At 37.6% G+C, this 14,985-nt stretch overlaps 1 protein-coding gene across 1 annotated transcript in view; it reads left to right on the plus strand.

Annotated features, from left to right (window-relative positions):
• si:ch73-242m19.1 overlaps positions 1-14,488 on the plus strand; it is a 110,537-nt gene extending 96,049 nt beyond the window's left edge. The window contains exons 42-46 of the mRNA XM_073928126.1: positions 743-952; positions 3,392-3,515; positions 3,599-3,649; positions 3,729-3,850; positions 13,297-14,488. Coding sequence (XP_073784227.1) covers positions 743-952; positions 3,392-3,515; positions 3,599-3,649; positions 3,729-3,850; positions 13,297-13,401 — 612 coding nt within the window. The 3' untranslated portion in view covers positions 13,402-14,488. The remainder of the gene's footprint in view (positions 1-742; positions 953-3,391; positions 3,516-3,598; positions 3,650-3,728; positions 3,851-13,296) is intronic.
• Positions 14,489-14,985: the final 497 nt, after the last annotated feature.

Consider the following 14,985-nt stretch of genomic DNA (forward strand, 5'->3'; position numbering starts at 1 on the left):
ATTTGCTCTATCACTGTCTCTCCTCTCCACCAATAGCTGGTGTTTAGTGAGCGCACTGGCGCTGTTGTCCTGTGGCTGCCGTCGCATCATCCAAGTGGATGCTGCACACTGGTGGTGGTGTGGAGGGACCCCCCTCATGATTGTGAAGCGCTTTGGGTGTATGGCCATACACAATAAATGCGCTATATAAAATACACATTACATTACATGTAAATAATATATATATAATATGTAATCAATATAACTTATTTCTGAGACAACAACAAACTGTGCCACATCAGATGTCGTTCCCTCGCTGTAAATGCTAGTGCTCCCGATTTTTTTTCCCGACACCTTCCTGCGCACGCATTCTGAATGTTTACAAACATGGTAATTCGTCTAAAGAATGCACAAGACATGTCACTCATGTAGTTTTAAATGGGGAAAAGTGTAACAGTCAGTATGGTAAATGAAGCCCCACCTTCTAGTATAGGAGCCAATCAGCAATCACTATAGACTGATGATTCTACGGGGGCAAGGGCTCGGACTTGACGTGAGTTTCTGCAGATTTTGTGTGATTTGAACGTTTAGAAGTGAACTAAAGAATCAGCTGTTCTTTAATTTTATTAGTGATCCCTAAAATGAAAATAGGGATCCCTATCAAACAGAATGCCTGAGCGTATTGCCCAAAACGTGTTTCAAAGAGTGAAATGACTCGCCTTAAAGGGACTTTGGTAACACGTGTGATTTGCTTCCCTGACAGAGTCAGAAGCTGCAGGACATTGAGCATCGCTCAGCTCGAGATGCTCAGAGCCGTCAGGAGCTGCAGACTCTAAGGATGGAGAGTGTGGAGACGCTGCAGGAGGACGTGCTGGACCGAGAGAGTCAGCTGAGGACACTGAGCGCACAACTTCAGAAACACACCCACGACACACAGATCAGACAGCAGCGCAGCCACAGACACATCAGACAAGTCAGTCTCAGCTCAACGCATTACACACAACTAAACCTTCAAATATTCTCAGCTTTTGGACCTATTATGCACCTTTATACAAGATGTAAAATAAGTCTCTAATGTCTCTAGAGCAGCGGTGTACAACTAATTTTAGCTCAGGGGCCATATGGAGTAAAATCTGTTCTCAGGTGGGCTGGACCGGTCAAAACAATGTACCATATTTCAAAAGGTACATTTTCATACGACTGAACTCGCATGAAATAGCCATTAAACTGACAAAATGTTAAATAGTTACATTTCCTCGTGAGATCCCCTCAGTGTGCAGGGCTTCCCACAGGTTTGAAATATACCTGCAGTGGTAGCCGGATTGAAAAACACCCTTTTCCCACGGCACATAAATTAATGTGCAAAAAATAATGTGATTTTAACTTGATTTTTATTTGTTATGACACTGTTATACACCTTTTTTTTCAATGGGTTAAAGTTATTTTAAAAAGGCTGTTGAAATAATAGAAATCCACTATTTCTCTTACTTTTATGATATTTAGGAGCCATGTGCACACACTGACAGGTAAAGGGTCTCTCTCTCTCTCTCTCTCTCTCTCTCTCTCTCTCTCTCTTTCTCTCTCTTTCTCTCTCTCTTTCTCTCTCTCTCTCTCTCTCTCTCTCTCTTTCTCTCTCTCTCTCTCTCTCTCTCTCTTTCTCTCTCTCTCTCTTTCTCTCTCTCTCTCTCTCTCTCTCTCTTTCTCTCTCTCTCTCTCTCTCTCTCTCTCTCTCTCTCTCGCATGGTGCCATAGCTGTGAATGCGTTTGTTTCAATTATAAATCCAGGTAATAGTGATGAATGTCCTTTTTGTTCTCAACGTGAAACCCTATATCATGCTTTTATGTTATCTTTTTTCAGGTCTTAACTAACTTGTTTGTTCATTTTGGCGAGACATTTTCTATGGAAACGTTTATTTGTGGTTATAAGTATACACGTAAACGTCGTTTTTTTTTTGTCAGTTATTAAATTTTCTTTTGGGTCAAGCAAAAATGGCAATTTATGACACTAGAAAAGTACAAGTTGAGCAAAACTCAAGTGGCTGTTTAAAAAAAAATCTTTTTTTTAACTTGGTAAAATTCAGAATTTTATTTGATTTCCAGTATTACAAAACAATGGGTGATCTTATGTGTTTTGAAAAAATTTGGTGTCACAAAGAAGTTTTATGTCAAATTTGTGATGAAAATTTAGAGTTTATGGTTTATTAGGCTGTTTTTAATTTTTATGTGTAACATTTGATTGTATAACGTCTTTAAAATGTTTATTAAAGGCGTGTTGAAAATTCAAAAATTCTCTCTCTCTCTTTCTCTCTCTTTCTCTCTCTCTCTCTCTCTCTTTCTCTCTCTCTCTCTCTCTTTCTCTCTCTCTCTCTAAAGTTGCTATATTGGAATGACATTTACAGTATTGTCAAAGCATTTTTGATATGTATAAAGTATGTAATATATTAACACCATTAAATTATTAAAAGAAACAGCAAAGGAGAAATACATATTTAAAAAATGAATAAAAATATGTAATTTTGACAATGAGTGCCGCTGTTTGGGCCTGTGTGTTTACTGTTTTAAAAATATAGAGTTCCAGTTGACGACAGCATCAAAGCAATCAAGAAAAACTGTGTTATCATATTACTAATATATTGCATAATTTGTACTGTACTGTATGTACTGTTCCATTCTTCTATTTTTAAATAAATTACTTAAATTACTTTAAGTAAATTACTTACTATTAACGTATTACACCTAAAAGAGTTAAAAAATAATCTATTACTGAAAACTGTACAGTTCATCAAACTTAATTAATTTTATTTATTTATTTATTTGACATGGACATCACAATTACAATAGACAACCAAATGCATTTATTTAAGTGTTTTAGGAAACTTGCTAATTCTCAACACCTGTCCACAGGAGGCTTGACAAAATTGACAAAATGGAAATATAATAAATACGTATATACACAACATTATAATTCTTTTACACAAATTCACTTAATTGTAACAAGTCGAAGTAATTTGTTTAAGTTTTCACTTTTTACAGTGAAACATCTGGGCCAAATACTACATTTTACATCTGGCCCAAGTATTGTGTGCCGCCTTAAAGGCTGTGTCACCTCTGCCAAACCAGGGCCATGTTTGGCCCACAAGCTGTATGCCAGTGCCGGATGAATGCCTGTTGTGCCAGATTGATGACAGATCTGGGCCAGAATTCTTTGCTGTCTTGGATATTGACTTGCCTAATTACTCCAACTTACCTAATTAACCTAGTTAAGCCTTTAAATTGCACTTCATCATGGCAAAGACAATATTGGTTATTAGAAATGAGTTATTCAAACTATTGTTTAAATATGTGGTAGAAACATTGTAAAATCATTATATATACACTAATAATTCAGTGTAAATGCTTCTGTATTGTGAAGGTGAGAGGTCAACTTCATCAGGAGCGAAGCCTGAAGCTCGAAGCCTTCCAGCATGTGGACAAACTCCACAATCAGATCCAGAATTACGAGGCAGCGCTGCAGTGTAAATCCACTGTTCCTTCAGGTGCTCACAGTACTGCTTTATATTATCTGCTTGTATTTAGGAAGCGTTTTCTTCATACTGACTTGCTTTTTTTCATGCTTCAGGACGACAGAGTTCCTCATCAAGAAGGCTACGTTTAAGAAATGCATCAGCAGGTAAGTCAGTCACTTTCTGGTGTGTTTTTGTTTCTAAGCTTGATTTTTTTTCCCACCTGTGTGTGTTGTTGTGTCGCAGGATTGCTCAGAAACAGCTCAGTGATGTCTTCCACAAGCATGAGCTTTATAAACCCGCTGGAGGAGTTCAGTGCTGATGCTGTATGGAGAGAGACTTGGACGCCTCTGGACAGACCTAAAACAGTGAGTAGGACTCATTTAAAGGGATTACATTGTGTACTGAAATGATTCATTTCTTAAACTAAAATGTTAAGTGGAATAGAGTAAAATATTAAAAATATTATTAATATTTTAGTATAGTATTAATATATAAAATTGAGTAGGCTAAACTGTCTGTAGTGTATGACTGTGGATTAGTGTGTATGGTTGTGTACTGGAAGGGCATCCTCTGTGTAAAACATGCTGGATAAGTTGGTGGTTCATTCTGCTGTGGCGACCCTAGGTTAATAAAGGGACTACGTCGAAAAAAGAAAATGAATGAATGATGAATGAATAATTGAGTTTTCAAGTTGTGTAACTAGTACTGAAATTATGTAAAAATTAAAATATTTAATTAATAAAGTCATCTTAAAATAAAAAATAATGAAACCAATAAAAATAGCAAAAAAAAAAAAAAACACCCAACAAAGTTAAATTCAATTTTGACTAACATTAAAACAAAAATACATTTTATAACAAAGGAAAAACAAATAAACCTGAATCTGAGTCATATTTAAACAATGGTTCACTACCATAAATACAAAAATAGATAAAAAAAAAATAAATAAATAAAACTATACAAGTTTTTTACATTTTAAGACTTTTTATTTAAAAAAAAAAAAAAAAAAGCTTAGCTCTATAAGGTTCTTTCTGTGAGCCAATCAGCATTTTGAATGCATACACGAGGACCATTCAGGATCAGCTTTCTTAGTCATTTTGCCGGACTTCTCCATTGACAGCAGGAAACACCAGAAAGACAAAATCACACAATATCAGAGTCGACTAAATAATGCCGCACCACACAAAATTGACATGTTTTTACATGTGAAGCATTTCTTGACATTGAGATTAAGTGGTACATTTTACATTGTTGAAAAAGAAACAAATATTTTTAAAAAAATGATGCATTAAATGTGAAATATTTTTGTGTATATATAGTCAGGGAAACATTTTTCAGTGTTTATTAATCTCATTTGCTCATTGTCTGTTTTCTTTTTAAGTCTTTAAATTTGATATTAAGCTTTGAAGGGCGAATACTGAATTTAATTCATGGGGCAAATAATGTAATAAATATATTTCAAAAATTCATATTAGGCATAAAATTGTATAAATATTACCATATTAATTAGATTAAATTAACATCTACACTGGATAAAATATTTAGCACAGCCTTGTGTGCCTTATTTGAACAAGAAAAAATATTCATCCTAAAACATGAAATAAATGTTCTAGAAAGCAAAACTGTAACTTTCTCAAGCATCAACATATTGTTACAACACCAAATTATATATTTATATTTTATTGTATTCCTTGAAAAGTAATGCTTCAATGAATGATCTGCCAGACAGAACCTTTTAATTCCAAGTGGAAAAGGACTTTTTTTTTTAGAATTAGAAGGTTCTATCTGCATTTACCGTGGTGTTTTTACTCCAATTTGCAAACTTGGAGAACTTTGATAACTTCCATTTAGAGAAAACTAAGAGTCTCTGTCATGTTAATGTAAAGAGAAGTGCTTCACACATACTGTTTGCTATATGGAATGCAAAAACTTTGAAGCTCAATATCTCAAAATCATTCAGAACGCAAATAGAACCGTATAATTCCAAGTTGACGCTATGGTAACCTTTGATTTGTCCCGCCACCTTGTCTGAAAAGAGAGAGAGAATGATGGGGATGGTTTCAAGATTATCAATTCAAATTTATTGTAACCCTTTGTTTGTTTATTTTATAGTTAAAAGCTGTAGGAGCCATACATTGTATTTTGGCTATTGGCCACAAGGTGTCAGTAGGAGACTATATAACTGTGGCTTCACTGCATGGAGGAAGACAGTGTTGGTAGGAAGCACACAGTTTTTGACCGTATCGTATGGTATCATTTTGTAATTGAAGGTAAACAGAGAAGTGTGCTTTTAGATAAAGGAAAGTGATTGAGTAATTCTGTTGATTGGAAGTTGATTGGACAATAAATATGTTTTTATTTGCATCTATTTGCTTACGGACTCTGACTTTTTACGCGTTAAAAACTTGCTCACTCTACCAACAATAGCGGCATTGGTAAGCCGCTACATAAAAGTCAAAAACTTTGCTTCGTGGGACAATTGAGACGCCGCTGGAGTGGACAGCAAGGCATGGTGTTTCTACAGACAAGGACAGCGACGTTCGTTTGGATCAAGGCTTCATTTGCTGCACGTGAGGACAGCGTTTCTTCAGCATCTGAGTGAGTTCGTTTGGATCGGCTTTCTTCTGGTTTCCTGCATTAAGGTGAATCTACGCTACGTTCATCTCTTCGCGTTTGATAAACAGCACAATAGGTATGTTTGTTGCAACAACATCATCATTATGGCCATATGGAAACTATGTGTGCACACAATAAGGTTTAAAGCGTAAATCCAATGCATTGGTTGCCCATGACTGACTGAACTTTTCTTATGTGTGTTTATTGGGTTTTACAATTTGCAAAATGGAAAATGAAATCAATTTGAATGTTGAAATGGTGAATCTGACTGATCAAGGTTTAACTTCTGTTGAAAATGAGCCTGAAAGGGAAAAAAGACCAGTTAAATTAACAGCTAAAGCTTTAGTTGAAAAACTAGACACTTTACAGAAGTTAAGAAAAGCAAAGCTAAACAAAGCACAAAAGCTTAAAGAGTCAATTAACAAACTAATATGTGATGACAATGAATGCAAACCTGAGGTACGTTTGGTCTTTGAGGATTTTAAGAGGTTGTGTTCAGAGGCAAAAGACACTCATGAGTCACTTTTGGTTATTTTACCGGTTGAAGAGTGTGAAAAACATGATATCTGGTTTAAAGCAAAAATGATATCAAACAATGAGTTTTTGGAACGAACAAATAAATGGTTATCAGATAAATCAGAAGGTCACAAAATATCTGAAGTGGAAAATCCAGAGAGTGATGTTGGTCCTGGAGATAGTGTGTCAAATGTATCACATGCTACCTCAAAACGCAGTAAATGCAGTGCACGCAGCAGCAGTAGTTCATCCATATCATCTGCCTGTATTCAAGCAGAGGCAGAAAAGGCCGCACTCATGGCACGTGCTGCTGCATTAAAGGCTAAACATGATATTGAAGTTCAGGAGGAAGAACTGAGAAGGAAAAAAGAGCAGTTGGACTTGGATGCTCAAATAGCAGCTTCCACAGCAAGGATCAGTGTGTTGCAGAAATTTGATCAACAAAGTAAATGTTCAAGCAGTTTATCTTCAAAGAAGATTGAAAAGGTTGTGGTCACTGCAAATTCTTCTTCTCAAACAACATCTTTAAACCCCAATGCAAATGACTATGTCCCAGTAAATTCAATGCCACTGGATTTGGATGGATACACTGGTGTTTCTGCATCTCAAGCTGCAATACAGGATCAAAGGATTGGATGGATTGATCAACAAACATCGGAACATGCTAATGGTAACTGTTCTGCTCAAACACAACATGACTCCATAATTCAGCATGCTACAAATATCTTACCTGCACAGGGTGATCCTTTGCTTGAAATTCTGAAAAAACAGGAGGAATTAACAGCGCATCTTGTTCAACAGCAAGCAAATCCTCGTATTCTACCAAAGAAGGAAATTCCAACATTTGATGGTGACCCATTGCAGTATATTCCATTCATTAGAGCATTTGAGCATGGCATTGAGCAAAAAACAACCAATTTAAAGGATCAGTTGTATTTCCTTGAGCAGTTCACAAAAGGGCAGCCTAAAGATCTTGTTCGCAGTTGCCAATATATGTCTTCAGAAAAGGGCTATGCAATGGCCAAGAAGTTGTTGAAGGAACATTTTGGTAATGAGTTTAAGGTATCTACAGCCTATATGGAGAAAGCCCTGGGGTGGCCTACTTTAAAGGCTGAAGATGTGCAAGGATTGCAGGCTTATGCTTTGTTTTTGCGTACTTGTTGTAATACAATGGATGAACTCTCATATATGCAAGAACTTAACATGCCTAGCAACATGAAATCAGTGGTTATGAAGCTGCCTTACAAATTGAGGGAGCAATGGAGAGCTAAAGCCTGTCAGATAATGGAGTCTGTTCATGGCAGGCCAAAGTTCTGTGACATTGTTGAATTTATTGAAAAACAGGTTAAAATGGCATCTGATCCTGTTTTTGGTGACATTCAAGACAAGCATGGTGCAAGTAAACTTAAGGTTCAACCACACAAGCCCTTTACCAGAAGTAGTTTTGCTACTGACATTTCAACTTCTATTCCAGCAAAGAAGTTCAGTGATGCTTTAGCACAACCAAAATCTTGTCATGTGTCTAAGTCTAATGGAGACTGTTTGTTTTGCAAAAATCAGCATTTATTGGAAAGGTGCTTTGCATTAAAGAAAAGAACACAACGTGACAAGATTGAATTCCTGAAGGCCAAGGGAATTTGTTTTGGCTGTTTAAAAACTGGGCATAAAAGTAAAAGATGCGAGAATCGACTGAAATGTGACATTTGTGGAGAAACACACCCCACAATCCTGCATATTTATGGCAAAGAGGTAATACTGAAGCAGGCTGAAGAAAAGCGCAAAGATACATCTGTGCAAACTTGTGGTCACACAGGGGCCGGGACTGAAAGAACTTTAATGTCAATCATACCAGTTCAAGTCAAGGCCATTAAAAGTAACAAGGTGATGCAGACATATGCTTTTTTGGACCCAGGAAGTTCGGCCACTTTCTGTTCTGAACACTTGCAAGAGGAGCTGAATTTGAATGGAAAGAAGATTAATATTCTGCTTCGTACTATGGGTCAGGAAAAGTCTGTGTCTTGCAGTGTTATTGATGGTCTGGAAATCAGTGGTCTTAACACTAATAATTTCTTTCCACTTCCTGCTGTTTACACACAACAGAAAATGCCTGTGAGTTCTCAGAACATCATAACTCAAGAGGAGTTATCCAAGTGGTCATACCTGGATAAAGTGAAGATACCTTGCATTCAAGCAGAGGTTGATTTACTGATTGGAATTAATGCAGCTAATGTGATGGAACCACACAAGATTATTAACAGTCAAGGTAATGGGCCTTTTGCCATTAAGACCCTATTGGGGTGGGTTGTTAATGGGACTGTGGAAGGAAACAGTGAACATAGGAATGAAGTTGGCCATTCTGATGTTACTGTTAACCGAATTTCTGTTGTTAGATTGGAGGAGCTGCTTAACAACCAGTTTAATCATGATTTCAATGAGAAGACTGTTGATGAAAAGGAAATGTCAAGGGAAGATCTTCAGTTCATGAGTATAATGAACAATTCAGTCAAGCATCAGGATGGACATTACAGCTTAAGATTACCATTTAAGTCTGATGTCACATTACCAAATAATCTTGGTGTTGCTAAGCAACGGTTGCTTGGTTTAAAAAGGAAATTGGAAATAAATCAAGAATTTCATGAGAAGTATACTCACTTTCTTGAAAGTGTCATACACGAGGGCTATGCTGAGAAGGTACCTGATTGCCAACTTGATCGAGTGGATGGTAAAGTTTGGTACATCCCTCATCACGGGGTGTTTCATCCTAAAAAGGGATCATTGAGAGTGGTTTTTGACTGTGGGGCAGCATATAAAGGAACATCACTTAATGATAACTTATTGCAAGGTCCTAATCTTACCAGTTCTCTGGTTGGAGTTTTACTGAAATTTAGACAGGAGCCAGTAGCCTTTATGGCTGACATAGAAGCGATGTTTCATCAAGTCAGAGTTGCAGCAGAAGATGTAGATTTTCTTCGTTTCTTGTGGTGGCCTGGTGGAGAACTGAATAAGGAACCCATTACTTACAGGATGAAAGTTCATCTTTTTGGTGCAGTGTCCTCTCCGAGTTGTGCATCCTTTGCTTTAAAGCAAACCGCAAAGGACAGTGAAGGTGACTTTCCATTAGAGGTAATTGAAACGATCAACAATAACTTCTATGTGGATGATTGTTTGAAGAGTGTCTCTTGTGAAGAGAAGGCCATATCTATGGCAAAAGATCTCACTTGTCTTTGTCAGAAAGGAGGTTTTCGTTTGACAAAGTGGATCAGTAATAGCCGGGAGGTGTTACAATCGATCTCTCAGGAAAATCGGGCCAAGGATATACAGCAGTTGGATTTGGATCGAGACAAGTTGCCAGTTGAAAGAGCATTAGGTCTTCAGTGGAGTGTGGATGCTGACACTTTTCAATTCAAGATTTCCTTGAAAACTCAACCTTGTACAAGACGAGGCATTCTGTCTGTGGTAAGCTCGGTGTATGATCCTTTGGGTTTCCTTGCACCTGTTATTCTGCCTGCAAAAGTCATCTTGCAGGAGTTGTGCAGAAAGACATTGGGCTGGGATGATACCATACCATCTGCCTTCCAGAAGCAATGGACTCATTGGATTGTTGAGTTGGACAAGGTTGCAGAATTTCAGGTAAACAGATGTTTTAAACCTGTGGATTATGGACTGCCCAGTCATGCTTGTTTACACCACTTTGCAGATGCATGTGAAACTGGGTATGGCACAGTTTCCTATCTGAAGATGCTTAACGGTGCAGACAAGGTTCATGTGTCATTTTTGATGGGTAAGTCCAGAGTAACACCATTGAAACATGTGACCATACCACGTTTAGAACTTACAGCAGCTGTCTTGGCTGTGAAGATGGACATCATGTTAAAGAAGATGTTGCAACTTCCATTGGAGGATTCTGTTTTTTGGAGCGACAGTACAACTGTTCTCAATTACATAAAGAACGAGAACAAACGGTTCCATACATTTGTCGCTAACAGAGTGTCATTTATAAGAGACGCAACACAGCCTCAACAATGGAGGCATGTACCAACTAAAGACAATCCAGCAGACGATGCATCACGTGGCTTGAATGTGGAATCTTTTTTGAACAATGAACGGTGGCTAAAGGGGCCTAGCTTTCTATGGAAGCCAAGTGATGTACAGTTCCATACAAGTGATTCGACATCAATGGATGATGATGATCCTGAAGTAAAAAGGGAATTAAAGGTAAATGCTGTGACACTGCAAAGCGAACAAAATGCCACAAGCAAGTTGATACATTACTTCTCAGATTGGAAACGTCTAAAGGTTGCAGTTGCATGGATTTTGAAACTGCAGAAACGTCTACTGCAGATAAGTCGTAAACGAAAGGAACTGTCTTTGGAGCATAGTGATGATGCAACCATGAATGCAAAATTGCAACATTTTAAATCATCTCTGGAACGACAGAGTTTGACTGTGGAAGATGTTTATAAGGCTGAGGTTAACATCATTCGTTTCAGTCAAAAGGAACAATTTCAGGAAGAAATTGCTGCTCTTAAACATGGTAACACTGTTAAAAGAAACAGTTCTGTCTATAAACTGGATCCTATGTTGCATGATGGAGTGCTGTTAGTAGGAGGAAGACTTGGTAAGTCAGCTATGCCAAGCGAAAGAAAACATCCCATCTTGTTATCTAAAAATCAGCACGTATCACATCTCATACTCTCAGACATTCACGAACAACTGGGTCATGGTGGCAGAAATCAAATGCTTTCTAAACTGCGTTGTAAGTATTGGATAACAAATGCCAATTCTGTTGCAAGAAAGATCATTTCTAAGTGTGTCATTTGTAGACGCTTTAAGGGGAAGCTGGGTGAACAAAGGATGGCAGACCTTCCAGTGGAAAGAATCACTCCTGATTTACCACCTTTTACTAATGTAGGAGTAGATTTCTTTGGGCCCATAGAAGTAAAAAGAGGACGTGGTACAGTGAAACGCTATGGAGTGCTATTTACTTGTATGGCAAGTAGGGCAGTTCATTTGGAAATGGCATACTCGCTTGATACAGACTCGTGTATCAACGCTTTACGCAGATTTATCTGTCGTCGTGGACAAGTTTCTTCTATGAGATCTGATAATGGGACTAATTTCATCAGTGCTGAGCGGGAGCTAAAAGAGGCACTCAGTGCATTGAACAAGGAGAAGATTCAACGAGCCCTGCTACAGAAGGGAGTGGACTGGAGTTTTAACCCACCTTCAAGCCCTCATTTTGGAGGAGTGTGGGAACGTTTATTAGACTGGTGAAACAAAGTCTGTGTGTTGTCCTTCGACAACAAACATTGGATGATGAAGCCCTGCAGACTGTCTTGTGTGAAGCCGAAGCAATTCTAAATGATCGACCCATCTCTAATATCTCCAGTGACCCTAATGATTTGGAAGCTTTAACACCTAACCACCTTCTGCTTTTGAAAGGAAACCCTGCACTGCCTCCTGGTTTGTTTGAAAGGTCTGATTCATATGCCAAACGAAGATGGAGACAAGTGCAATATATTTCAGACCTCTTCTGGAAAAGATGGGTACGCGAATACCTACCATTGTTGCAGAAGCAACAAAAATGGAACAAGGAACATCGAAATCTTACTGTTGGCGACATTGTGATCATTGCAGATTCTACAGCACCACGTGGATCATGGGTTCTGGGAAGAGTGATTGAGACTTTTCCAGACAGTAGAGGTTTAGTTAGATCTGTAAAAGTTCAAACCAAATGCAACATCTTGGAACGTTCAATTAGTAAGCTTTGCCTTCTTCAAGAATCAACATAGGAAAATTATGATATAACCATTTAAACAGGAGTTTAAACTGAGGTTATATATTTGCATGTATATATATATATATTTGATACCATTTTGAGTTCATGTGTAAGGCTCCATATTGTATAAATTTGTAATTGTTATGCCATTTTGTCATAAACAATTAAGGGGCCGGTATGTAGGAGCCATACATTGTATTTTGGCTATTGGCCACAAGGTGTCAGTAGGAGACTATATAACTGTGGCTTCACTGCATGGAGGAAGACAGTGTTGGTAGGAAGCACACAGTTTTTGACCGTATCGTATGGTATCATTTTGTAATTGAAGGTAAACAGAGAAGTGTGCTTTTAGATAAAGGAAAGTGATTGAGTAATTCTGTTGATTGGAAGTTGATTGGACAATAAATATGTTTTTATTTGCATCTATTTGCTTACGGACTCTGACTTTTTACGCGTTAAAAACTTGCTCACTCTACCAACAATAGCGGCATTGGTAAGCCGCTACAAAAGCTGACTGAAATTAAATGTTTTATTTAAATGGTGTAAATGAATCAGATTTTGTTTAAATGTACAGTATTGTGTAAAATAATAGCAGTACAACGTGACCAACCAGAATAATGCAGGTTTTTAGTAAATTTTTTAATTGATAAATGGCAAACAAGTTACCAGTAGGTGCAGTAGATTCCCAGCATTCATGATATGCACGCTCTTAAGGCTGTGCAATTGGGCAATCAGTTGAAAGGGGTTGCCTGTCAGTGAAAGTTAGGGAATTTGACATACATCATTCATTTGAATTTTTGAGTCTTTCCAAACGTCTTCTGGACTGTAGATCACAGAATAAAGAATGTCATTTAAATGCTTTATTGAACATTCAGTTTGTTTGTTTTTGTTCACTGGCAGAACTCCACTGGTGTTGGTCTGGATATTTCTGAGGCTCTGTTACCCAGCCTTCCTGATGGCGTCGCATCTTCTCACCTCCACAATCGTAGAGTGTTTCACAAGTAAATCAGTCAAACCACACACTCACACAAGTTGATACTTTTTGACTTTTGCCACTGTAAAAATTATAAGAAAAAGGTCACAACAAATGTTTTAATGCTACTTTAACTTATTTCAACATGTTAGTCAGGTTTTATGTAATATCTTTTGTCAGTTTGACTGAAGTAAGTTTAGATGAATTAAAAATGTAATTTGAAAAAATTAGGCAGCAATATTTTGGAATGTTCTTCCACTGTTTACTTTAGTCCAGAGAGATAGCACCGACAGGGCAAATTATTGTTTAATTATTTAAAATGGAGCATTATTCAGAAAGTAATGTTTAGCGATTATTGTTTATTATTATGTTATACATATTCAAATCTACTTTACCTCAAAAAACAAAATAAATCATGAAGATTGTTTGAAAAACAAAATAAAGCATGAAGATTGTTTGCGTTGTTTTCATGATCATTCAGCACTGAGATGATTTGTACCAGGGCTAGTGTAGTTACAAAAAAAAAAAAAAAACTTTTCATTTTCTTTTTTATTACCTAAACTAAAATGTTAATGTAATGTGTATTTATATAGGGCATTTATTGTGTATGGCCATTGTGGAAATATACATTTCTATCATCTAATTCCAAATGAACAATAATCTACGCATAACTGAAATTCTTTGGTTTTTAATTATATCATTTCATTAACAGCCCAGCTAGGAGGGACATTTAACCTTTGTCTTTCTGACTACAGGCTAAGCCAGTGATGCAAATGCTTTAAACAACTCTGTCTTTGTCTTCGGGTGTTGCTTTTATGCTACAGAAATCTTTTGTTGATTAACTTGTGTGGTCAGTAGCTGGGCCGGTTATTAACCTATATGCCAGTATCACGCTCCAATACTAAATTTGCATGCTTTGTTTTAACCATCTCCCCTCCTCCTAAGAACACAATACAGACATGAAATCTTTGTCTTAATTCAGACTTGTGCGAGACTTGATAAAACTTGCAGATTGCAGACCTCCAGTAGGCTCTGCGAAAACATGGACATTTTAAAGACGCTGTATGACTGCAGATCAACCAACACGTCTCAATAAAGGAATTCTGCTTGTTTCGAGTCTCCTGGACTGGGTTCTTCTCTTCTTTTTCACTCATTTATTTTTTTTACAACACCATGCACCCAAAGCACTTCACAATAACCACTATTTTGCAGCATCCACTTGGATAATGTGACAGCAGCCACAGGACAACGACGCCGGTGCGCTCACCACACACCAGCTATTGGTGGAGTGGAGAGACAGTTATTGAAAAGGAGTTAGGGGGGGGAGTTTAGGTAGCTAGCTCGAAGCCAGTGGTGCTGTCGGTAAAAACAGAGGTCCGGTCTAGTCACTCCATAAAAGCCACTTACATGATTAAATACGCACACACAGGAAAACAAAGGAAATCAAATTCAGTCCTCTGCACAGTTCAGCCATGTGCAGCCAGAAAATGGCAAACTGTGGGCACAGGTGCAGTTAATAAAGCCCTTGAGGCAGTCCTGATTGGCCAGAGATTGAGCGAATTGAGATTGGAGTAAACCATAATCTGAACAGGGGTGTGACACTATTGAATTTGCAG

Source organism: Danio rerio, chromosome 17 (genome assembly GCF_049306965.1).
Source record: "Danio rerio strain Tuebingen ecotype United States chromosome 17, GRCz12tu, whole genome shotgun sequence".
Lineage (NCBI taxonomy): Eukaryota > Metazoa > Chordata > Actinopteri > Cypriniformes > Danionidae > Danio > Danio rerio.